The sequence below is a fragment of the Hyaena hyaena genome, unplaced genomic scaffold (assembly GCF_003009895.1).
Source record: "Hyaena hyaena isolate Hyena2069 unplaced genomic scaffold, ASM300989v1 scaffold_698, whole genome shotgun sequence".
NCBI lineage: Eukaryota > Metazoa > Chordata > Mammalia > Carnivora > Hyaenidae > Hyaena > Hyaena hyaena.
Window position 1 is genome coordinate 1 of NW_024081330.1, and position 27,223 is coordinate 27,223.

At 35.7% G+C, this 27,223-nt stretch overlaps 1 protein-coding gene across 4 annotated transcripts in view; it reads right to left on the bottom strand.

The window, feature by feature from the left end:
- Nucleotides 1-3,385: 3,385 nt before the first annotated feature.
- CREB1 (cAMP responsive element binding protein 1) overlaps nucleotides 3,386-27,223 on the bottom strand; it is a 61,827-nt gene continuing 37,989 nt past the window's right edge. For 3 of the 4 annotated variants that reach the window (XM_039217499.1, XM_039217497.1, XM_039217498.1), the window contains 3 exons: nucleotides 24,643-24,825; nucleotides 22,510-22,660; nucleotides 3,386-9,598 (listed from right to left, as the gene is read on the bottom strand). In XM_039217499.1, coding sequence (XP_039073430.1) covers nucleotides 9,454-9,598; nucleotides 22,510-22,660; nucleotides 24,643-24,825 — 479 coding nt within the window. In that variant the 3' untranslated portion in view covers nucleotides 3,386-9,453. The remainder of the gene's footprint in view (nucleotides 9,599-22,509; nucleotides 22,661-24,642; nucleotides 24,826-27,223) is intronic. The other variant, XR_005525570.1, reaches the window with a different exon arrangement.

Below are 27,223 nucleotides of genomic sequence, written 5' to 3' on the forward strand. Positions count from 1 at the left end.
CATGAACCATGAGATCATGGCTGGAGCTAAAGTCGGATGCTTAACCGACTTAGCCACTCAGGCACCCCAGCAAGAAGTAGCATTTTCAAGATCTTTAACAAGAATGAAGCATGATGTTGCAGTGAGTACAGAGAGCCTTGTTCTGGGCAAAGAGAAACATGGGTTTCTCTGAACACTGACAGGAATTGCATGAAATCAGGGCTGAACTCAGTTGTTTTTTTACTTTAAAAATTGAGAATTTGTTAGCTCTGAAGTTTCTTTCCAATTTTCAGTCATATTATGCTTTTCTTTCTATAGCCAAAGAAGTGCCAAATTTTAACACGAGAAGACATGGTATGCTGAAAAATTAAGTTTCCTAGCTGAGAACTGTTTCTGAGGAAGATTCGAAGGGAAAGCCCTATAACAGAGGTGCGAAAAGGGAGGCCATCTACTACAAAACCTTGTGTTAAAAGGCTGGTTCTGCTACTTATTTTTAAAAAAATTTTTTTTAATGTTTTATTTATTTCTGAGAGAGAGACAGCATGAGTAGGGGAGGGTCAGAGAGAGAGGGAGATACAGAATCTGAAACAGGCTACAGGTTCTGATCTAGCTGTCAGCACAGAGCCCAATGCAGGGCTTGAACCCACGAACCATGAGATCATGACCTGGGCCGAAGTCGGACGCTTAACCGACTGAGCCACCCAGGCGCCCCCTGCTACTTCTATTTTTAACTCCTAAAAAAAATTATGTAAAGTTTGACATAAAAAATACTAACCAACATATTTTTGTTAATTTAGCAAAAGATTAATGCTTAGGAAGCAACCTCCAAATCTAAAAATCATACTTAATAAACATTCCCACTTCCCAGAATCTACCCTAAAGATAAACTAGGTTGTATTTACACTGACTTGTGTGTATCTGTAAGAGTCAAAAGTAATAACCTAAATGTCCACAAAAGAGGATGCTTATCCACCCAATGGGATACAACACACCAGTTAGAAAGACTGAGGCAGATGTACATAAACTGAAATAGAACCGTCAAGACACATTCAGCGACAAAGTACCATTTATGTAAAAAAGGGGAGAGGAGAGAAAAGACATTACATTTCCATGTCTATGCACAGACTGTCTCTAAAGGGATACACAAGAATCTTTTTACTGCTTCCCTATTTGTCATATTTTCCAAACATAGGTAATACTTAAGGAAACTAAGTTAAAAAATAACGACATTATCAAGAAAGTGAAAAGAAAGATTAAGAGAATGGGAGAAAATAATTGCAAATCATACTACCTGGTAAGGCTCTGGTATCCAGAATATATAAGGAACTCCTAAAACTCAACAACAATGAAAACAAAAAACATTTTAAAAATGAGCAAAGGACTTGAACAGACATTTCTCCAAATAAGATCTACAAATAACTCCAGACACATGATTAAAGAGTCACAAATCCAATTGACAAGCTACCTCTTCATACCTGTAAGGATGAGCATAATTAAAACAAATGTTGGCCAGCACACAGAGAAACTGGAACGTTCACACATCAATCATTGGTAGGAATGTAAAGTGCGACAGCTCAGGAAAAATTTGGCAGGTCCTCAGAAAGTAAACATAGAACTACCATATGGCCCAGCAATTCCAGTCCTGGGTATGTAACCAGAAGAACTGAAAGCAGGGACTCCAATAATTGCACATGAATGTTCATAGAGGCATTATTCACAAAAGCCAAATAATGGAAATACCCAAGTGTCCATCAACGGATAAATGGGCAAACTGTGGCTATATAATAGATTATTCAGCCACATGGAGTGAAGTACTGGTAAATGTTTTTGAGGAACTTCAAAAACATGCTAAGTGAAAGAAGCCAGACACAAAAGGTCACATAGGATCCTATTTATAAGAAATATTCAGAATAGATAACTATAGAAATGGAAAGCAGGATTCATGGCTGCCTGGGGCTGGAGGGAGGGTAAAATGGAGAGTAACTTTTTAATAGAAGGTTTTATTTTGGAGTGATGATATTTTGGACCTAGATATGCAGTTGGTGGTAGCTAGCACAACATTGAGAAGGTACTAAATGCTACGGATTTGTTCATTTAAAAATGGTCAATTTTGTTATGTGAACTGCACCTTAATTAAAAAAAAAAAAAAAGCAAAAATAGCATTGAAGTGCCTGGAAATACCTTTTCTCTTCACGTGTTAGGGCCTCACCAGAATTCTAAGCCCCAGTTTGGTCAATGTGCAAAAGAAAGACGTGGAGAAACTGAAAATGTACAATGGAAGGATAACACTGATTAAGGGATTGATTTTATGGGTTTTGGCCTTAAGCAGTTTAGTTTAGTGGAATAGTGGCATCATTTAGAAGATGGAAAAAACCAGCTGAAAGATGAACAGATTCAGAGGAGAAATCAGAAGTTCTGTTTTGGACCTCTGTTGTGCAATCTGAGTGGAGATAACAAATGGGAGAGTCTAGCACAGAGCTAAAATCATATGAACGTTACAGAATGGTTTCTTTTGCGGTGTCTTAGAGCTTCTTGAGGACAGGGACTTAGTGCTCACAAGTGTGTCTTCAAGTATTTGTGAAATAAGCAAGTGACCACAAAGGTATGGATAAAGAGAAGATAGGCACTTGATCCCCTTATTGGAGACTCAAGCACTTGGACACGGGTTACAAGGACGGTGACTGAAGGTCCCGATTTGCTCAGCACAATCCTGCTTTACACCTGTTGCCCTATTAACATCACCCTTTCACTCTCAAGTGTCCGTACAGTAACGTTAAGTGATCACACTGTAGAAGAGAAAGAATAAAATGTATGCAATTCCTTCAGTACAACAGGCTTAACAAGCTTAATAAATACATCATGGCAATTAAAACAAATCTTAGAATAAATGCAACTGCTTATTTTCAGAAATTGAATCAATAGGAGAGAATCTTTTATTATCCTTTTAGCAAAGAGCAGATTAACCACACCTCCTCCCATCTCCTGTTTTATATGATCACAGACCTTTAGAATGACAAGGGGGCCTGCGAAGTTAGCTATTCTTACTGTTCTTCCAATGCAAACATGCATTTCATGACACTGGAGACAGCTCGTCCTGTGTCTCCATCGGTTTCCTCAATAGGGCGGTAACATCTCCACATCTTCAAATAGGCACTGTTCAGACTTACTGAACAAAGAAATCTTGTGCTAAAAATGAGGAATACAGTGGAATTAAACAACTGAAGATATGTTCTGGTTGCTCAAATTAGTTTTCTGTTGCTGTGCAACACAAGCCTGTGATATATTCTAACATAAACTTTGCTCATTTAACAAAAGTAATAAACCGAAGTCCAAGAAAAATACAGCTTAACACGACTGGAAGAAACCAAAATATAGAGATCCCATCCCCAAAAAAGAGACTTACAGAGTTTTTAAAAGCATGTTTATGTGACTGCACATAAATGTGTGTAAAAAGGGCATTAGGACAGTTGATACCACAAAGATTACAGTAAGAAAAAGCACTTTCTGACAATATTTCACAAATTCACAAGGATCACTTTAATATACAAAGCAATTGCTACCATTCTGAACACAAAGCAGCTACTATGTACATAGTGTTAATAAAATGCATTATAACTCAGTACATTTTCTCTCTTTACACAGATAGAGCACAAAAAGATTCAGGTAAAAAAATTAAAACAGGGTTGTTTCTAGAATGTAGGGAATTTTATTAGAAATGTATTTCCCTCATTATATTTACTTAGTATTCAACTCCAATAGTAACATCAGAGTTAAAAATCAATACCCTGTTTTGTGCTGATAGTTTTGGGGGGAGGTATTCTTTACCCCAATCCTCAAGGAAAAACTAAAACAAAAACAAAAACCATCTTTCTCTCTAGAAACTTCCCTGATTATTTTGTTTCTAAAAATTTCAAGTGATACATCTAGGTTAGAAATAATTCCGTTTTTGGGTGGGGAGGACAAGTGACAGGTGGACAAAGAAGTTGGGGACGACTCAATGTGGAAAAACTGCTAACTAGCACTCCTCTTTGCCACCCCTAATAAATTCATACACACAGAACAATGTTGACAAATTATTCCCCACTTTTAATATAATTTTTATTACATACACAAATTGGAGTGGCACCTGGGTAAAAATGTCTATAAAGCATTTACCAATTCAATTTTAAAAACGTAAGAAAATAAAACCTCCCAAACACAATGATAAGATTATTCCACTTGGCCGACTAATGTAAGATTACCATCTGCAGGGATTTTCCTCCTTCCCTACCAATTTAACAACTATCTCAGATTGCCTCTTATACATTTCTGAGATGCTCCTTGGAAGCTTGGAAATGCTGTACTTCTGTAGGCAAGTGGCATATAATGCCTGAATAAAGGAGGTAAAGTCTGAATTTCTTACCGTTTGCCCCCTTTCAAGGACATTTCCCAAAGATTGTTCATTTTCCTTTTACTTGCTGGTGAGAATAATTAAAAACGTATCAGGTTATATACCCAGCTAGGACCTGCACCCACAGTACCAGAATGCAGACAGGTCAGTATTTTCTCTCTGTGCTAAAACAACTCTGCCTGTTTATAATATCATCTTGCTTCACAGGCTTTGTTCTATTTTTTTTTCTATTTTTATTTTTTTAAAAAATAAATTTCAAGCTAAAACACCTGAAATATAATCCCTCCACTCAAACGGTATCTGGTCCCTCTTAGTTTGCCCCCTGAGGACGCATACAAAGGCTTAAGCTACATTCACTGATCAGTATGAACTTATCACAAGCACATGAGACAGATGGAACGTCAGCACCCTGTTTGATTTATTTGAAATTCTTCCATACTGACTCGGCTTCATGATATGTTCAACCCCTCAGGGATTAGTGCCCCTCCTAGCCATTGATTCGAGAAAGTCCAGGAAACCAGTTCCTAGTACATACAGTGACTGTGCAGTCAACTTAAAAAAGTTAACATATCAACATTAAAAGTATTCAAGATGTATGCAAACCATCCAACAAAAGTTCTAGTTGTGCTTTGTACAAGTGAGTGAGCAAATGTAACCCCTGACTCTTACCTACAGGCGGCTTACCAAAGCACACTGCACTTTCCCTTCTCACCTGACCTCAGTCAGATTTAGGTATTTCTCTGATGTTAACAAAGCCAGTTTAAAGTGAAAAAACCATAGTCAAATGATTCCATGTGGTCTCCACGATGACGGTAATTAACTGCCTTGAAAACGATGTTACTGTTCTGGATAAATTCACGGATGCCTTGGCACCCTACAGAAAGTAGTGATGTTGGAATGGGAATAGAGTCTCATTTAAAATTGGAAATGAGTATCGATTTACTCAAGTTGCTTTTCCTTCTATCTTTATCCATGATGAAAAAGAATCCCATTGGGTTCAAACTCATCTTTTAATTAACTGGGCTAGTCAAATCTAATTTCCTGTTACTTTTCTTTTACATCTATTTATAAGGCTAGCCTTTAGGTGCTAAAATATTTTAATGAAATTTTCCATTTAAAAAAGTCACATGATTTGAAGAGAGGAGAAAGACATAAAAAGCCAGTTGACAATTAACTGATGAGGGAACTTCTCAAGTTGCTAATACCCAACAGGGTCATTTTTAAAAGTGCAAGTTACACCAAACATTTACAAAGAATATAATGTAAATATAATCCAAATAAATATACAACTTTTGTATTACGTCAACAGGAAAAAGTATACCAAAAGTTTTCAGAGCCGCAAAGGCAACAAGATGAAGCCTCTTAAAAATAACTGAAAAGGTATGTAATGACTGCTCTAAAAACCCACTTTAATTCAAAATCATAACTTTATGTTAGCCTTATTTAATCCTGCAAAATGAAGCAGCCTTTTTGTTCTTCAAAATAAAGAGACCAATTTATGCTAATTGACTGTAGCTGATCACAAAATTAAAAACATTTTTAAAATGTAAAGAAGAAATCTAGATTAAAGTCACTTCAAGTAAGTAAAAGCATCCTGGTTTTAAACAAACTGGTTGTTTCTTCCTAAGCCTTTGTATGATTCCACATGTCACCTCAATGGTCAAAATGATAGTAGGGATTAGGCCTGAGAGACAGAGATAGACTTCAGCCAGATGACTTCTGATCGGACAGCCTGCCTGACTGGTATTGTGCTTTCAGATCCCAGCACTGCTGCTGACCTACCATCAAAACATGTTTTCTGACAAAATCCCTGCTCAGATGAAAACACCAAAATTCCTCCCCCAGGATGAGTTTTGAAGAACCAGTGGTACCTTTTAGAAGTTATCTTCAAAATGTTCTTACCACTGTTATAGCTGCCAGAGACAAAGCATAAAAACCAAATACTTTGGGGGCAGGAGAGTCTTCAAGTGACTAGTAACATACATGAAAGTATCAAGCCAAAGCAAACTAACAATGAAAATAAAATACTTGGAAGAAAATCAGAAGACAAAAATCAATCACGAGTGCTGGAGTAATGCAGTCCAAGAAACTATCAAAAGGGATGCAACAGAACACGCAAAGATGTAAAATTTCATCTGACCTCAATATACTATAATACTCAGCATTCCTGACTTAAGAGCTCTCAGAGCTTCAGATTATATACTGTATGTATTTATATATATGTACACATATATTATACAAATGCCATTCCCCCCCCCAATAATATCTAAATGAACAGAGCACCTATGACAATATGATGGTTGCCAATATGGTACTTGAGTTTAAAAAGAATGAACTTAAAATTATATCTAATATCAATTTTTTAATGTGAACACATTGGATCTAGCCCTTTCTAAACCACTTTTCAGTTAAACACTATCAAAGTTTGAAAACTCATAAGAGTAATATATCAAAAATAAATCCCTCCCATTTCATTTTTATTAGAGTTAATCTGTCCTATAGATAAAAGTGCCACATGGCCCTATATTTGCAAAGTAAGCGATACCAAACTTGCTATTTTCTAGGCAAATCAGTAGCATATGTACAGATTCCTATGATGACATTTTCATTCCCTTTTGGCCAATATGAAAAGAAAAAAGCATTTATTACTGGTAATGTGGCCATATATGTTCTTGGCTACAAGATTTTTTAAAATTATGTCATTTCCTTAATAAAGATTCTCAAAGTTGCATGCTTAAAAACAAACATCTTTTTGCCAATTCTTGTTAAAAAAAAGTCTGCACAAAAGATGCTTAATTTCTATCTGTATGAACTGAAATCTTCAAATCTCTTTAAGGGTCTAAAACAGATTTAGCAACAGAACACATTCTTACCTCACCATCAAGTAACTGACTTCAAACCAGTGCAATCATCTTCAAGGTACAAAGGACCTAATTCAACCAACTAATATGGATGTGATTGCCTTGATTTATCAGGGACTAAGAGGACCACCAACTTTTCTAGCTAAACAGAATGCCTCAACTTTTGGAAAACATTTTACTTTGGAGAATACAACTTGCTAAATACTAGGCAATGTTCATTTATAAAGTTTATGACATTCAAACATTTTCACTCATTAAGAAAGAATTCTAGTTTGTGAACAGATTTGTGATTTTGCTTGGTTTCTGTTGAAGTTTTGGAAAATGACATATCTATGCTGGTATACAAATAATTTTTATGCTACAACTTTCCCCATTAGCTCAGCAGGATAAACATCAAACTTTATAGTCGTTTGAAAGCCTTCTTGAGAATCTGGTGAATTGTCCAAATATAAGACTACATCACTCAATTCTTAGAATGATGCTCCTTCATAAACTTTGTTCATCCTTGAAAAAAGACAATGGTTTGTTACAAACAAAAATACACCATTTACAAATATTAAAAACCTTACTTTTCAAAATGGACCCAACAATTAACACCCATATATGCATATTTTGTTAACACATTAACAAACTTAACTTTTTAAAATAACCCATGACGAAGTATAAAGCATTAATTTTCTACACTCTTCTTTCAAAAGGAATAACCTTCTCAAATGAGAAATTATATCTAACATTATGTCAGTCTCCAATTTTTAAAATCTACCTTAGTCCTATTTTTCTTTTAAAGGGTAACTTTTATAAAGACATATCAAGCTTAGTGAATGAGTAATTAATAATTAGTAGTATCAGAAACAATGTATGATACATATAAACACAGACTGGTATAGTGGGGTTAAAACAGGTAGCTCCTCTGCAGAAGAACAAAGGCTATTACAGCATATTGGAAAGTTCAAGCACAACTATCCTTTTTAGGAGAAAACCAAAAAAAAAATGTTTTGTGTGAATGACAGTCCAAATATTGTAGTACAGCAGTCATTCAAATACATCGGAAGAAAATAACTCTCCTTGTGTACATCTGTACTTTTTATAATTATATCCTTACAACTTCTTTCATTAAAAAACTCACTAGAGATACTCTGTTAAAGTATGTTAATATGGAAAAGATTCAAAATCAGTATTTTTCTACAACACATAACATTTTATAAACAAATAGATAACTTTGTTTTATTTAACATCTTGAAGGCTTTCCTGTTGGTGGCATAATGTAAGTGCAAATGGGAACAGTTTAATTAGAAATATCTTTTTAAGTAAATGAGTGACATAAATATTTTTGAAGGCGATGACAAAAACATTTATTTAAAAACCTTGTTATGTAACTCAAGGGGCTGGTTTACTAATGAGCATCTTTTTACTAAGAATTTAGTACTAACTAAAACAAGCTCTGTACTTTTATTTACTTCAATTTAATTTAAAATTCAAATGCCATGCTTTTTCATTCAGTTGGTTACTTCTTTTAATGTATTCAAAAATGTTGAACACATACAGAACTGAAGTAAGAAGCAACAACTGCCCTATGGAAGAGCTATAGTTAATACAGAAGGTCAAGGTCAAGGACAAGTTGTCAGTATTGAAGAAGAGAATGTACATAGAAAGCACTTCGAATTCATTCTTAATTTCTTCAACACCATACTAAAATTCTTTTTTAGAGGGTCTATCTCTTAGCAATTTTACATAATTCACAATGAAATGTGAAAACATGTCAATTTGGCAATCAACACTTCTTCATTGCACCTTACTTACTTTATGCATGCGGCCCACACATTACTTCAGCTCAAGAGGCTGGGGTAATTCTGTCCCTAAGGCAATCAAGGAGCTCAGCACAAACCTTGAAATCATTTTAAAAAGGATTTTCTTTTCCTCATTTCCCCCATCAATTTACAAGTAAACAAATTATTACTTCTTGAAGAGGGTGGGGGATGAAAAGCAGAAGTCTCTTCATGATTTCTGGTGCTGAAAATTTCTTGAGGGGAGAAGTGGAGGCAGGTGTTGGAACATTCACAGTTTAATGCAAAAGCACAAATGAATGAAATTCTGTAGTTGCTTTCAGGCAGTTTTGCGCATAGAAAAAAAGAAATGTTTAGAAAATAAAATGTTTATTTTGTCTTTCTGGTTGAGGCCAAGCCAGTCTTTTTCCACCATAACAGGTGAAATTTAAATCCCAAATTAATCTGATTTGTGGCAGTAAAGGTCCTTAAGTGCTTTTAGTTCCTCAATGAGAGTCTTATTTTGGTTTTCAAGCACTGCCACTCTGTTTTCTAAACATTTCACATATTCTTTCTTCTTTCTACGACACTCTCGTGCTGCTTCCCTAGGAGCAAAAAAGGACAGGAAAAATTATGCAACATTTATTTCTGCATCATTTATTTTGGCTTAGAGTACTTGTAGCTATTTAGCTCAAAGCAGCAAATATTTTAATATAGATTAGGCATTTGAAAAAAGTATACAGAATGACCTGCAAATTGCCTCATATAAAATTTTAATATACCATAGAAGTTTGATTAAAAAAGAACCCCGAATGTGAAAAGCCCACAAACAACCCAAAGGGCCAAATGAGCACTTAAAATTATATCACTGTTTATTGATATGATCTGCCTCATACCTATAAAACTTGAAATTCTATCAATATCAATAACTAAGAAAATACTAAAGCTAAATATCAGTGTGCAAAACATCATAAATTAAATAGAAAATTCTCAAACTCATCATTTCGGGGCATTAAAAAAAACCAAAACAACAACCTGAGTCTCTTCCACAAATGATACTGAGAACACTGTATATCCATTTGTAAGCAAATGAAGTTGGACCCTTAACTTAGCCATGTACAAAAACTGATTGAAAGTGGATTAAAGATCTAAATCTAAGACCTAAAACTATAAAACTTCTAGAAGAAAACACAGGAGAAAAGCTTCAAGACACTGGATTTGGCAGTGATTACTTGGCTATGCCACCAAAAGCAGACTACAAGAGCAAAAATAAACAAATGGGTCACATCAAACTTTACCACTTCATACCCATTAGGACGGCTACTATTTAAAAAACACACAAAAAACCCCCTAAAACAGAAAATAGCAAGAGTTGACGAGGATGAGAAGAAATTTGAACCCTGTGCACTGTTGATGGAATGTAAAATGGCCCAGCCACTACAGAAAACACTAAAGTGATTCCTTAAAAAATGAGAAATAGGATTACCCTGTGATCCAACAATCCTACTCTTGGATATATATCCAAAGAACACAGGACAGGATACTGAAGAGATAGGTGCGTGCCTCCATTCACAACAGCATTATTCATAATAGCCAAGATGCAGAAGCAACCCAAGTATTCATCAACAAATGAATACATTTTTTAAAATGTGGCATATACACGCAATGGAATATTACTCAGCCTTAAAGGGAAGGACATTCCATCACACACTACAACATGGATGAACTTTGAGGACATAATGCAGCAAAATAAGCCAGTCACAAAAAAGGCAAATGTGAATTCCACTTATATGATGTATCTAAAGTAGTCAAACTCATAAAAACAGAAAGTAGAGTGGTGATTGCCAAGGACTCGCAGAAGGGGAAAATGAGCGAAACTGCTTTACTATTAGTAGAGTTTCAGGTTTGCAAGGTAAAAAGTTCTGGAGCTCTGTTGCACAACACTGAACATATTTAACACTAGTGAACTGTATACTTAAAAATGGTTAAGATGGTAAATTTTAAGTTTTTTACAATTAACGAAATTAATTTAAAAAATTTAACACTAAGAATAATAAAATATTTTTTAGCAAGCTATGAAGGCTAAACTAGTAAACTCTTTTTTTATCTCTATGTGAATAAGGACCATATATTATATCCTCAGTCACTAGCAGAGGAACTGACACAGGTAGGTCCTTACTAGTAAGTAAACAGAAGAGTTGAAAGCAAAAAGGTCCTCAGTCTTTAAACAATGGAAAACAGCAGCAATTTCTAATCCCTCATTTACAACAGTGGTAGTACAGCCAGAGCAATATTAGCATCAGTGTCCGGATTCTTAGGTTTAAATGGTTAACCTCTTATCAATTATATAGCCACAGGCAAATTATTTAACCTTAGTTCTCCGACTGTAGAACAGATAGTATTACCTACTTCACAAGTTTTATGAGGATTAAAGGAGTTAATCTTAAAAAGTACATGAACTAGCAGCTGGTATTTCCTAAATGCTACTACATTATATGTTAGCAATGACTATTTCTATATAACTCTAAAGTTTTCATGCCCACATAGCCTATTGGTTCAGAAAAAAAGGAGCAAGCTGACTTTTGGAATAAAAAAAGCTGTACCTAATGATGTATTATCCATGACAGATATGGACAATATATGATCCACTGCATCACTGTACCACTGGTGAAAATTTTTTTGGAACGAAGTTAAAATGACCTAACATCCTACTGCACAGTGAAGGCGACAAGCTCAAAGTGCTATGAGGCCAAGAGTGACCTAAAGGGTTACAGTGGGAATGACTCAGAGGTCAGGCTGAATGTTCTGTACGTGGTGATTTCTAACAAATAGCATGTGTTATGTATATACACATTTACAAATCTAATTTTATCCAGTGCTGACTCATCTTGTTTTCCTTGGTTTTTCCTTCTCCATCATTTGAGAATTAACAGTCCACAGTGCTCATAGGAATTCTCTACCTACATGCTAGTTTCCAAAAGCTAAACTAACATGGTCCTATAGGTTAATATCTCCTTTTTGCTACCAAAATCAGTTTACTACAGTGTTGTGAAAGATTAGACTAGGATTCTCAAAAAGAAAAAAAAAAAAAAAGGAACACTGGGCTATGAAAATGAACTTAATGTAAGAACTTTAACGTAAGACCTCTGATCCTTTCCATATACCAGTGTGAACTGAGACGCTCTCCAAAGAGCAATTTTAACTAGCATGTCCTAAACTGCATGTGAGTATACTTTTTTCCAGGTGGGGAGAATACCAAATAAATTTTAAGTAACACACTGTCTTGCAGAACAATGTTCAAATTAGGCATGGTTTAAAATAAACTCGGATACAAATCTGGATATAGTATGATATACTAGCAAGAATTCTAAACTGAAAACCAGAAATCTTGGGTTCAGATCCTGGCTTTGAAACTATTTGTGTAGCTTCCAATAGGTCCCATGCAAGAACTGTTTGTTTCTTCATCTGTTTTTTTTTTTTTTAAAAAACAGGACTAATCAAGATATCTCCAACCAGGACTGTTAGGTTGGTATTAAGGAGGATGCAAAATCAGGGAATAAATGTGGCACGTCATTCTAAAGCACCAATTTTGATTAATGGGTCAGAGAAGTGGCAAGCATTTTCGTGTTAAAAGAAGCATTACTGTAATTTTGGAGTAGAATACAAAATACAAGTGAACTTTATTTAAATAAAAATTTTAAAGAAATCTTTAGCTTGGAGAACGCTTCTTAAAGCTTCTCAAAAACTTCTAGCTAAGTATTTTTTTTAAAAAACAGAAGAAAGGACTCTCCCAGTGGATTGGACTGATGACATAATGTGAAGATTAAATTGACCACTGAATGTTTCTTCCAGTATAGAAACAGGATTTTATGAGTTTAAGCATTCATGCAAACAGATGGCTTATAAATTCTGAAACTGATGTGATAGGAATATTTTTAGAAAAAAGTTCTTTCACATAATGTGTCTCAACATCCTCCTCCATTCACTGACCTAATTCTTTGCCTCCACATGATACTTTTATTCTGTCTCACTTATTCTTTCTATTTCCAGCATCTTCAATAATTCTCAACAACCTGATTTTTTTCTCTTTTGCCTTCAAAGAAGTTTATCAATTGTACTTTTCCTTTTTTAACAACCAATTTTTTGTATCCTTGATCTTCCTCTATTGGTTTTCTCTTCAATTTTATTGACTTCAATTTGCTCTTTTTTTTTCTAGTTTAAGATAGAAGTTAGGTTGGCAAACATTTTTTTGGTAAATGTTTTTGGCTTTTTGGACCCAATGGGCTCTGTCATAACTGCTGCTGCTGTAGCATGCAAACGGCTAGCCATGGATGACACATAACTGAACGATCATGGCTGTGTTCCGAGAAAACTTTTTTTTTAAAGTTTATTTATAAATTTATTTTCCAGATAAAGAGAGCGAGCATAGGAGCAGAGTGAGAGAGAGAATCCCAAAAAGGGCCCAACGCAGGGCTCGAACTCACAAACTGTGATCATGACCTAAGCCAAAACCACGACTTGGACGTTTACCTGACTAAGCCACCCAGGTGCCCCCTAATAAAACTTTATAAAAACAGGTGATGAGGTACAGTTTGCCAACCTCTTGGACATAGAGGATTCTTTTCTAACGTAAATGTTTAATGATATAAATTTCCCTATAAGCACTGACTGAACTGTATCCCACAAATTTTTGTCGTATTTTAATTTGCACTTAGTTCAAAATATTCTTATTTCCTTTCAACTTCCTTTTTGACCTATAGATTTAGAAATGTTTGATACTTACTTAATTTCTACACAATTGGGGATATTCCCAGATGTTTTTAGAAACATTTTTTAATGTTTTTATTTTATTTTTGAGGGAGAAACAGAGACAGAGTATGAGTGGGGGAGGGGCACAGAGAGAGAGGGAGACATGGAATCTGAAATAGGTTCCAGGCTCTGAGCTGTCAGCACAGTGCCAGATCAGAGTTCAGCACAGAATTCAGGCTCATGGCCTGAACCCACGAGCAGGGAGATCATGACCTGAGCTCAAGTCGGCGCTTAACCAAGTGAGCCACCCAGGTGCCCCCCAGATGTTTTATGAGCCAAGAACATACTTTATATTATTTCTATTCTTTTTTTTAAAAAAATTATTTATTTATTTTGAGGGAGAGAAAGAGACGGCAAGTGCGGGAGGGGCAGAGACAGAGGGAGAGAAAGAATCCCAAGCAGGCAGTGCACTGATGGTGCAAAGCCTGACAGAGAGCTCAAATTTCTTAACTATGAGATCATGACCTGAGCCGAGATCAAGAGTCAGATGCTGACTCGACTGAGCCATCCAGGTGCCTCTATTTTTATTCTCTTAAATTGACAAGTGTCATAAAAATGCTAAATAGGTATAATTGGTTATGTCATACAAGTTGTCTATATCTTTATTTTTTGTCATTACTGAGAAAAGAATGCTCAAGTTTTCAACTATGATTACAGATTTGTTCAATTCTCTGTTTATGTTCAATTCTCTGTTTACTGTCATCAGCCCTGGCCTCCTGTATGTTAAAGTTCTGTTAGGAACATACATATGTATGTCTTTTTAGATCCTTTTACCATTATCCAATGTCCTTCTTTATCCCTGACAATGTTCCAGCTTCCTTTTGATTGCTATCTGCATGGTCTATCTTTTTCTATCCCTTTCCTTTCAATCTATCTATGCTTTGTATTTGAAGGGAAATTCTTGTAGTGTATAGTTAGGTCTTGGTTTTTTACTCTGGTTTGTCTTTTACTAGGGTTAGACCAGAGTTAGCAACGTATGACCCATGGGTCAAATCCACATAGCCTATTTTTATTAATTGATAAATTTCTAGCCAGATTTTAAAAAAATTTTTTTTTGTAATGTTTTATTTCATATTTTTGAGAGAGACAGAGACAGCGTGAGCAGGGGAGGGTCAGAGAAAGAGGGAGACACAGAATCCAAACACAGGTTCTAGGCTCTGAGCTAACAATCAGCACAGAGCCTGATGCAGGGCTCGAACCCAGGAGCTGCGAGATCATAACCTGGGCCAAAGTCAGATGGTTAACCAACTGAGCCACCCAGGCGCCCCAATTTCTAGCCAGACTAACCAGAAGAGAGAAGAGAGAGAGCGAGAGAGAGACACACACACAGATTTTCTATATCAGGAATCAAATCCCTACTAGTCTCCTACACCCTCCAGGAAAATCAAAACCAAAAACTCAGAAGTATATAGGTATAAAGCTAACAAAATATATGTAGGGTCTATATGCTAAAAAATGTAACTGTGTGCATAGAATTGAAGACACATACTTGTTAAAATGTTGATTTATAAATTCAATACAATCCTAATCAAAATCCCAGAGAACTTTCTCATAGAAATCAACAAACCAATTCCAAAGTTTGTATGAAAATGCAAAGGAAAAAAGAAACAGTCAAAACAATTCTGTAAAAGAGTGAAGTTGGAGGACTTAAATTATCAAATTCAAAACTTACTAGGAGTTACAGTAATCTAGACAGCATGGCATCAGTGAAAGGATAAAAACAAAGATCAATGAAACAAGCTAGCCAGAAACAGACCCACACAAATATAGATACATGATTTTTGACAAAAGTACAACAAGACTTCATTGAAGGATAATCTTTTTAACAAATGGTGCTGGAACAAATGGATGTCCATACACAAAAAATAAATCCTGACACTCCTCACACCTTATACAAAAGTTAACTCAAAAGAGATCATAGACCTAAATGTAAAACGTAAATTTTAACACTGGATACAATCAACTAGAACTCTCACACATTGCTGGTGGGAATGCCAAATGATACAGCTACTTTGAAAAACAAAGTTTCTTGTATACACTTACCACTCCACCTGGCCAGCACACCTATAGATATTTACTCAAGTGAACTGAAAGTTCCTATTAACACCTGTCTATTTTAATAGTAACTTCCATTCACAATCCTCCAAAACTGGAAACTATGATGAACGTCAAGGTCAATGGACAAACAAACCACAATATAATCGTACAATACAATATTGGGGGGTAAAACCAACTACTGATCCACACAAAATGATCAATGAATCTTAAATACATTCTAAGTGAAAGAAGCCAGATCCTAAAGGCTACATACACACTGGATGATTCCATTTATAGGAGATTCTGGAAAAAGCAAAATCCAAAGGATAGAAAAAAGTTCAGTGGTTTCCAGAGTATGGGAAGGGGGGCAGAAGAGGATTACCAAGTGGGTATCACATGGGATTCTTTCCCGGGTAGTGCAACAGTTCTGTAAGGCACTGTGGGGGTAGAAACTTGGTACCATACATCTGTCAAAACCAATAGAAATATACAGCATAAAAAGTAATCTACATGCAATCCCAGAGCTGAATGAAGACGGTGACAAATCTAACTATACTACAAATGTGTGATAGAACCTCACTGAAGAAGGTGGAGAAGAAAGGAACAGGCCTAACTAAATAGCTTTGAAAACACTGGTATTTAAGGCTAAAAACAAAAAGAACTGTACATAAATATTATATTGTAATTGGTAAATCTGTTTCTCATGGGTGTACAAGTTAGCAATTCAGTTAACTATTTTAAATGTCTACTACAGTTAAACAAATCTGTAAATACACTAAATGGGAAACCAAGTTTCTAGTCAGAGAAAGAAGTTACAAAGAAGCAAAGTAGGGAAGGCTAATATGAACCCTGTGGCTACTAATTAGAGTCAGAGAGGCTAGTATGAATTCATATTTATTTTAGTAATATACAGATACAGAAATTTATATGTGTGCATACACTGGCTAGTACAAATATGTATTTAGTAACACTGCCTTTTGATAGGGCCCAGAAGTGTGAAACCGGGTAGCAAAGAGCATATGTGATGCCTTGTTCTTGATTTCTATATACTATTTTCCAGTAAAAGGAACTAGAACTTAGGAAGAAATGGCTGGTTCCAAGGCTAAGGCAGGACACACAAATGAGAAGCTGAACCTGAACAATCTTGTAGTATCAGAAAATAAGGACATGCTGGGTAGCTCAGTTGGTTAAGTGTCCAACTTTGGCTCAGGTCATGATCTCGTGGTCTGCGAGTTCAAGCCCCACATCAGGCTCTGTGCTGACAGTTCAGAGGCTGGAGCCAGTTTCGGATTCTGTGTCTCCCTCCCTCTCTGTCCCTCCCCTGTTTTCACTACTGTCTCTCTCTCTCAAAAATAAACATTAAAAAAAAAAAAAAGAGTATCTAGAATTCTGTAATACTTTCAACAATTCTTCTGTAACCTAAAATTATTTAAAAATAAAAAATTAAGAACTATACATTAAAAATATATTATTTTTGCACATATATGTTAGGAAAAAAATTATACTCCAGAATTAATATTTTGGGTGGCATAATTAGTGATGACTGAATTTTTAGCTTATGTTTCCAAATGTGCTTTTATAATTAGCATGCTTCACATATAGAATAAAATCAAAAGTGGGGAGCACCTGGGTGGCTCTGTCAGTTAAGTGTCCAACTCAGGTCATGATCTCGTGGTCCATGAGTTCAAGCCCTACATCGGGCTCTGTGCTGACAGCTCGGGGCCTGGAGCCTGCTTTGGATTCTGTGTCTCCCACTCTCTCTGCCCCTTCCCTGCTGGTGCTCGCTCTCTCTCTCTCTCTCAAAAGTAAACACTAAAAAAATTTAAAAGAACAAAAACCCCAAAAACAAAAGTGGGATTATACATATTCTCTGGTAACCTTTTTTCCACTATGAACATCTTCCTATCTCAATAAAAATACCATCTATCTTCATTCTTAAATTTATTTTTTTTAAGTTTATTTATTTTGAGAGGGAGAGGGACAGAGAGAGAGAGTGAAAGTGTGTGAGCATGAATGGGGGAGGGGCAGAGAGAGAGAATCCCAAGCAGTCTCCAAGCTATAAGCACAGAGCCTGATGTGGGGCTGGATCCCACGAACTGTGAGATCATGACCATGATCATGAAACCAAGAGATGCTTAACTGACTGAGCCACCCAGGCACCCCCCCACATCTACCTTCATTCTTAAAGGCTGATTGTATGCGGCTGAATGTATACAATGTGTACAATGAATATACCTTAATTTACATACCATACCCTTTGGAATTTTTCAAAAAAAATTTTTTTGCTTTATTTCTAATTCATTTTCTATGAATCTGCCTATTCATATCCTTAACTCTCTTCTGACTTATTAAATGTTTCTAGTTTGCTTTGCTACTGTATCTTTTGCTTGGCTAAACAGAGGTTTTATGTTTTCATACAGTCAAACCTACTTAACCTATATGTTTTTCCTTCTGCTTTTAGGAAATCTATTAAAATCCTCCTGCATTCTAAAATTATACAGAAAGGATAGTGGACTGTATTACTTTCAGAATTTTTTATTCCTCCCTCCCCAAATGAAGAACACACATCCCCACTCCACTCACTGGGCTTGTCCTTGCCTATATTTGGCCAGTGGAACATAAGTGGGTGCCACGTTCACCACCATCAAGCAGATGATTTAAAAAGCACTGACTTTTCCCCTTTGCTACAAAAGTGACAGCCCTTGGCAAAAAGGCGTTCCATTGTTAGCTGGGAGCATGTGGAAGAGGGCCACAGCAGTGGCTTTTAGCTGTCAAAAGTAATGTAGGAAGACGTTTTGTTGTTCCAAGACACTAAGATTTGGGGTTTTTGTTATTGTTACTGCAGCAACAAAAATTAATTTAATAACCATTTATACTTTCTTTTAGACCTTCATTTCTGACTAAATGGTAATTTGGACGGTGTAGAATTTGGGGAATCACAAATGTTCTCATCGAAGTTCAATTTAAGATAGGCTGTGTTTGAGCTACATAAGGGACACTTATCCCAGGGAGTACATTTAGGAGGACAGCACTGCTCTAACTTTTCCACAGAAGTACCCTTAATGGCACAGCAAACTAAAATGGGGATTCTGGGGACACAGGCCAAAAACGCACTGCTGGTGTGAATTTTTTTTTAAATGTCTTACCTTACAAATGTTTATTTTGCTCAAATTTTTGTGACAAACATTCAAAGAGAGCATTCCATATTTACTTCTTGAGGCTGCGTATCTCCAGCACACTGGTTTGAGAGACAGAGCAGCAGAGAGCTGCCTGCTGGAGTCTGAGAAGCAGCATGTCCACAGGCTTTGGCACCAGACATTAAGGCTCAAATCTCAGCTCTACCAAATTTCCTTTTTTTTTTAAAAAAAAAAAGATTTTATTTTTAAGCAATTTCCACACCCAATGCGGGGCCTGAACTCACACCCCAAGATGAAGAAGAATCACATACATGCTTTACTGACTGAGCTAGCCAGGTACCCCTGCACCAAGTTCATAAAAGGTGTGACCTTGACAAGATATTTAACTTCTCTCTGAACCACAGCTCCTCTGTAAAGTAGAGATAAGCTTCTACTCATTGTAGGTAGAACTAAAGATATGTAAAGAAACTAGCTAGGTACAGTGCCTAGCATAAACTAGCCCTTAATAAATAGTACTCAGGAAAACGGTCAAAGCCAGAATATACAATTAGGAGGTAGCAGCATATAGGCTATACCTTAAATAAATACATGGATATGAATGAACGTTCCAAGGGGAAACTTCAAAAGTAGTCAGAAAACCAGGTGAATAAACCAAAGAAGAGTTCAGGAGAATGAGTAGACAAAAGTGTCAAATATTCCATAAAGGTAAACTGAAATGAAAAGAGAATACTAGATTGCCAAGTGGGAAGGAATTTGTATCTTTTAAAGATATAAGAGTGGTATGGGGCGGCACCTGGGTGGCTCAGTCAGTTATGCATCCAATTTCAGCACAGGTCAGGATCTCATGGTTCGTGGATTCCAGCCCTGTGTTGGGCTCTGTGCTGACAGCTCAGAGCCTGGAGCCTGCTTCTGATTCTGTGTCTCCCTCTCTCTCTGGCCCTCGCCTGCTCACACAGTCTTTGTCTCTCAACAATAAATAAATGTTAAAAAAAAAAAAAAAAAAGAGTGGTATGGTGATCACTGAAGCCACATTCTAATGAATGGAAGTTGGAAAAGTAGCAGCAGCAGTAACATGGGAATAAAGGGAAATGGGAACCTTAGCATATTCAATGGGAGATTTCACTTATTTATTAAAGAGTCCATGGTACGTCAGGTAGGTTTCCTGAAGATCACAAGCCAGCAAAGGTGGTTAGGAACTGTAGCCATGTGTGCCCTGTCCCTAACTTGGTGTGTGTGAAAATGGGGGGAAGGGGATGGGAGAGGATGGGGCGAGACATCAATTAGAGAAAAAAGGAAGTTTAGTTTGCCAGCCAAATTAACAAGTTTTCATTAATGGGCAGCTCTCTGCTCTATACAAGAGGGCACACAAGAAGTTACAGCGCTGCCTTCTTACCCACTAATTACACCACCTCTTAGTCTTTTCTATATGAGGGGAAACATTCCTGTCCCACAGAGCCAAACTGCATAGTCACAACATGAAGTCCTTCTGTTGTTTTTATCATCAAGAGGGTTTATTTTCCATCTGATTGCTCTGCCGTGTCTTGATTAGAACTGGCTTCTTTAGTAAGTACTACTGTCTTAAATTTCACGACCTAGCCTTTACTTAAGACTTCTTAATTGAACTTCTAGTTTTTGAAAGGTTAAACATTTCTTTACAAACATTTTAAAACTGAAAAGATTTAAATACACAGTTTAATTTGTATTTTAAAATACATTAAATGAATGCAGATTTTAATGCTTCTGTTTATTATTATAATTCCTAAGGAAAATCACAGACTGATGGAGCACAAATAAAATCAGGCACTTGGCTTATTTGGAACTCTTTTCCTAATATCCCAGAAAAAGCCCTGCCATTTCTCATAGCTTAGATGTAATTTGTTAACACTCTACAATAGCTAAGAATATTTTGGAAACAAAAGAGGCTGAACTGAGCAGAAACAGGAAACTTCATAAAGACAAATATTTCAAGGGGTGCCTGAGTGGCTCAGTCAATTAAGTGTCTGACTGTTGGTTTGGGCTCAGGTCATAATCTCATGGTTCATGAGATTGAGCCTTGTGTCAGGCTCTGCAATGACAGCATGGAGTCTGCTTGGGATTCTCTCCCTCTCTCTCTCTGCCCCTCCCCTGTTCTCTCTCTCAAAATAAATAAATAAACATTAAGAAAAATTTCAATAGAACATTATAGTTACTAAGTGCTTTCAGAAGAATGATATTTGTACCTAAAGAGCAGCCCTTTAGGTAGGTGGTGGAATCTTGTTTTGCAAAGAAGAAAACTGCAGCTGAGAGAGTTAATGTATTCTTCCAAAGTCACAGCAAAAAGCACAGTCCAGGACTTGACTCCAGACTATCTAAGTTCAATCCCTACATTTCTCTCACTTCATCACAGTGTTTAAAAAATGTTGGGATGAACAGCAGAGGAATATTCTCACCTATTTCAAATTTTTAGATCTTTTAAAAAAATTTTTTTAATGTTTTTATTTATTTCTGAGAGAGAGACAGCGTGAGCAGGGGAGGGTCAGAGAGAGAGGGAGATACAGAATCTGAAGCAGGCTCCAGGCTCTGAGCTAGCTGTCAGCACAGAGCCCGACGCGAGGCTTGAACCCACGAACCATGAGATCATGACCTGAGCCAAAAGTCAGATGCTTAACCGACTAAGCCAACCAGGCGCCCCTCAAATTTTTTGATCTTTATATATACCTTTATTTCATTTTCTTTGGTTTGTCTTAAAATCATTTCCATATTAAATCCTAAGCTAAAAAAATGAAAACTACTAAAGTAAATGTAATAAAAACATTTTCCTGGCTTTTTACTGACAAAACTACTTATAGCTATGAATTTACTTTATGAAAATTACTTTACCCACATTTCATAGATTTTGATGTGTAGCATTTTCATTGTTGAAGACTAATGAATCCACTCTATTTTTATCAATATTTACATGGTAAATATTTTTCCTCTTCACCTTTATTTTGTTCAAACAGGACTATTTAATGAGTTTATGATTACCAGTTTTAACTTTCTAAGAACAAGGTGTTCTTAGAGTTAATCTATTTTTGAAGATATCTTTAGGTGTTAAATTGTTAATTTTCACTAAAGATGATATTCATTAAAACATCGGCCATCAAACATTTACTTTATTACAAATAATTTAATATAAATGAAACATTTAATTTTCATATACATACTTGAAACTCTTATCTTCTCAAATAATACTTGTCATGAAAAGAAACAATATTTAAATAACCTAACTAGTTGGTTACAGCATAGTGAAAATATAGCAGAGTTGTGTCTTCAATCTCTCATGGAGAAATTACATAAAAGAAAACTATGAGTAAAGATTGACTGATAATCCTTTTAGCCATTTCATAAGTGCAGCTTATTAAATAAATAAGTTTTAGCAAGATCCATCAAATCTACCAGAAATAAATTCAGCGCAAAGGTCATATTATCAACAGATCTAAAAGACACATATCTGGCAGTACCTGCAGACGACCTGACCTCCCACAATCTAGTAAGTGCAGCGTTGTATGTACCTGTTCTTCATGAGGCGAACCTCTCTCTTTCGCGCTGCTTCTTCAGCAGGCTGTGTAGGAAGTGCTGGGGAGGACGCCATCACAACTCCAGGGGCGATGGTGCTAGTGGGGGCTGTGCGAATCTGGTACGTCTGTACATCTCCAGAGGCAGCTGAAAAGAAAAACCATGAACGTGGTGTAAAGACACTGAAGCACCGTGACTTGGTAAAACTATGTGTGTCAATCATCAATCTAAACATACATTTTGGATTGCACAGGAAGATAAGGAACATGATTGTAACTACAACACTGAAATAATCAGCACTCTTTGGGTCATTACTGACAAATAATTTCCAATTTAATATATTTATTAGTATAGACACTTGGGTGAAAGAGGCCTTCACCTATGTCTTCTGGGTCTTGTATTTATCTTTCATTGGAATGCAGATCTATTCTGTTGTTAACATGCTTACCAACCTTAAGTCTAAAAGGTAAGTAGGGCACAGCTTGGATGATCCTCCTAGACAGAGTATACTCCTCAATGTCTTCCTTTGATATTGGTAAATTCATATTAAAAAATTTCAAGTAGACTCTTGCCACGACATAAAAACGACCATGATTTTTCATAAAATAGCAAAATGGAAGAGAAAATAAAGCATTATGGTCAACTATTATAAATTTCTAATTGAAACAAAACTGAAAGTATGAAAATGTGTACCACTTGATGCCAATTACATTACTTGTTTTAATGTAAAGCTAACAGCTAAATAAATTGAGGTTTATGTTTTTACCTAAATGATCTATCACTTGTGAAAAGAAGTACAATCATCATTTGTCAAACTGCTTCTAAAAACAGCTTAGGAATATGCCTTCCTAAGAATAAAGAACCTAGCGCTGAGAGTATTTCAAGAGCTGTATAAAATTACCCATATTAGTTATTAATATCAATTAAAATGTGTAGTCTTGAGTGGAAAAGATTTATATACTAAACATGTTACCATCTTCAAACTGACGTTCAGAATTCAAATTCACTGACATCCTGCTTTACAATTTTTGAGTACCTGCATGTAAAGTGAAAAGGTGTTTTACTCCCATTAATAAACAAAATATTATCTTCTTCAAATATTACTTGTTTAGTAATAGAATATATTCTGTAAATACATTAGGGGCTTTTAGACAAATGATGACTCTCTAGTTGATGTTTTAGGATTATTCAAAAAATTATCATCCATGGTGAAGGGGTATAATGGTCATTACCTAACAGAAGCAAAATATATTATTAATAAAAATATTTTAAGAAACAGATTTTAAAAATTATTTCCTCAATATGTAAATTTCAATCTGGCATAAATCATATTCTTAGTATTCAAATGGATTCCAAGAAAAATGGTCAACTCCTATCCATAAAGATTCCTAAAACAAGGAAATTAAATTAAAAAAATAAAACAAAAAAAGCTATTTCTATAGTTCATCAAGGATTTAATAACTACTACTACTTCTCTACAGACCAGTAGACTTACATACTGGTATAAAATTTTTCAGAACAGACTGCTTTCATTTGAAATAAAAAAAGATGATCTTAGAAATGAGGATGTAAATTTCTTGAGTATAAAGCAGAGAAAGATTATTTACTAAATTCTATATCCAATGTGGGGCTTGAACTCACAATCCTTAGATCAAGAGTTGCATGTTCTACCAACAGAGCCAGCAAGGTGCCCAGAACCTCCTAAGATTCTTAGCAGTGATTTAGTAACGAAACTCTTAATTTGACACATGAATAACATGAAAAATGAGGCACAGAGAGGTGAGTCCTACTCAAGATCACATAACAAATCTATGCAGTTAGATCTAGAATCTAGCCTTCCTAACTCCTGATTTCATGGTCTTTCCCTGTAACCTACCCTTGTTTCTCCTATCTCCAAATGCTCAAAGTGTTAAAGAGGTTATAAACTGAAAATAGTTGTTTTTATGCCATGACATTTGGGTCCAACTGGAATAATGGAAGAGTTCATGGAGAACATTATCTATAATGAAAAAAAAAATTAACTACACTTTCAATAGTGCTCTGCAGTATCATACTTACTTTTATCTGAGTTTATAAAATGTTAACCTTTCAAAGAATTTACCACACCTGTGAATTCTGAATTCTCTTACCTTGAACAACAACTTGGTTGCTGGGCACTAAGATCTGCTGTCCATCAGTGGTCTGTGCATACTGGAGAATGGTAGTGCCCGGCTGAGTGGCAGCTGCATTGGTCATGGTTAATGTTTGCAGGCCCTGTACCCCATCGGTACCATTGTTAGCCAGTTGTATTGCTCCTCCCTGGGTAATGGCAACTAAAACCCAATGGATTTTATGGTTATCAGTTTAATTAATACCATACAAGACTTTACGACACACTCAATTAAAAGTAGAATAATGTGTAGGACATAATCTAGGAGAAATTATTATAGCAAATGATACTGCCAAGGATTTGGTATACTCAAGCAACTTTCTGCTCAGGAAACCCATATCCAATTGCTATAATACAAATGCAGTCTATGAACCATATAATAATTTATAATAATACCTGTTAACAATAAAAATAAATTTTTTTTTTTTTTATGTTTTATTTATTTCTAGGAGAGAGAGAGAGAGACAGCATGAGCAGGAGGGGGTCAGAGAGAGAGGGAGTCACAGACTGAAACAGGCTCCAGGCTCTGAGCTGGCAGTCAGCACAGAGCCTGACGCGGGGCTCGAACCCACGAACCGCGAGATCATGACCTAAGCGAAAGTCGGACGCTTAACCGACTAAGCCACCCAGGCGCCCCAACAATAAAAATAAATAAATGAAAAAAATGTTAAATTTCCTTCTAAGTGGTTAGTTCAGAGGAAGTACCACTTTGTGATCCATACTTCCTTTATTCTAGTCTTAATTGTGTGATATTTTAATTGTTTAATATTCACTGTTCCTCTAGTAAATACATTTTTTAAAGGTAGGAAATGTGATTTGTCTTCTCTACTTTCACATAGTTAGCAAAGAAATGGGCAGTAAAAGGCACCCAATAAATGGCTGTTTTAATGCATAATTAATAAAGCAGTTCAGCAGCGCATTCCGTTCTCTAACTCAGCTAGCAATGCATAAACTATAACAAATGTCTGCTCGGTGCAACAACTGATATGTCCTATGAAACTCATTTATCACAGGGTATCTCGCAAAGTTAAAATTAGTGCTCAGGATCATCATTTAGAAAATCAATTTAACTGCTATTTCTGTTACATATCCAAGTATCTCATACGGGGTCCTTTTGATTATTCACTAATTAACCACACTTGTCATTCACCTGTTATGAAGTAATCAACTTTGGCTCATACTAAAAGATATTCCACTGTATTAAAAAAAATGAATTCACCTTTATATTATAGTAGATGGAAAAAGTTAATAGACAGAAGTAGGTTATTATTTTTTTGAACAAAGCAATCCTTTAGCCACCAGCATCAAGTTGGTGGTTGGATCATCTCTAGACACTCTCCCTCTTAAAAAAGTTTTCCAGAAAGAGGACTAAAATCACAGTATTACATATAAAATTGCATAACGGATTTTAACTAAGTCAACATGTCTGACTTATGCATTTTACTTTTTGTCTGTTAGAAGGGAATTACTTGGGATCAATTATCTGCCAGCTCTAAGAAACTAATGTGCTGAGTTATCTGTATAAGGGACATTGATTAACTACTGTTCAGTCAAGAAATAGTAACAGTAAGTAGATATGATTTGCTTTAGCAAATGATAAATGATACCAGTTGGAAATTAAGATACTAGTTTATACAATCCATCCACTTTAGCTAATTCTGTTTTACTTATCTTAGGCAATTAGAAGAAAAGAATATGTAAGAACTTTACTGAGATTAGAATTGCAGGTAACTTGAAAGAATCAGAAGGGTAACAATCAAACCACAATTTCTCATATAGAGTTAATAAGCAAATTCCACTGTATTTAACACACATAGCTTTCTTATTGGCTACATACCACTGGAACTCAAGGTGGGAGAAAAGAAGTAGGAAACTAGGTATCAGGAGATTTAGGTTCTAGTCCAGGTTCTATCAATACACTGTTACTTGAATCTGTTATCTCTTCTGTAAAAATATCTGGTTCTAGCCACACTAAGTACAACTATAAAAATCAAATGAGGTCATGTAATATGAAAGTACTCTGAAAACAGACATCTGATCCTATCAGACATGTTTTCCTCTATCATATTTATTTATATACTTAATTATTCCAAAAGGATCTGGGGTGGTTTTCAATAAAACTAAATTCATTAAAACAAAAAGAAAAAGATAGAAGTCGAGTGACTGATGTGTCTCTACCACAGAGATCCTCCCAGAAAATCTAGAGGAAGAATACAGTGAAACATAAACTCAACTGAGATTCTGAGGAGCTGAAGTAACTAGGAAAACATCATGGGTTACAGCTGTATTCAGTGAAACAAAAAAATTTAAGTTCCAAATGATAGACACCAGTGTTTCTAAGAATTTTTCAGAAAAGACTTTATCAGGAATAGTGAACTAAGTAATGGATAAAACTACTAACAGCATTAATTTAAAAAAATAACCAATTTATGGAAGGAATACAAACTGGTGCAGCCACTGGGAAGGGAAATCGGGCAGGATGTGCTTTGATTCAACAATTCCACTTTTTTTTTTTTTAATTTTCTTAAATGTTTATTTACTTTTGAGAGACAGCGATAGCA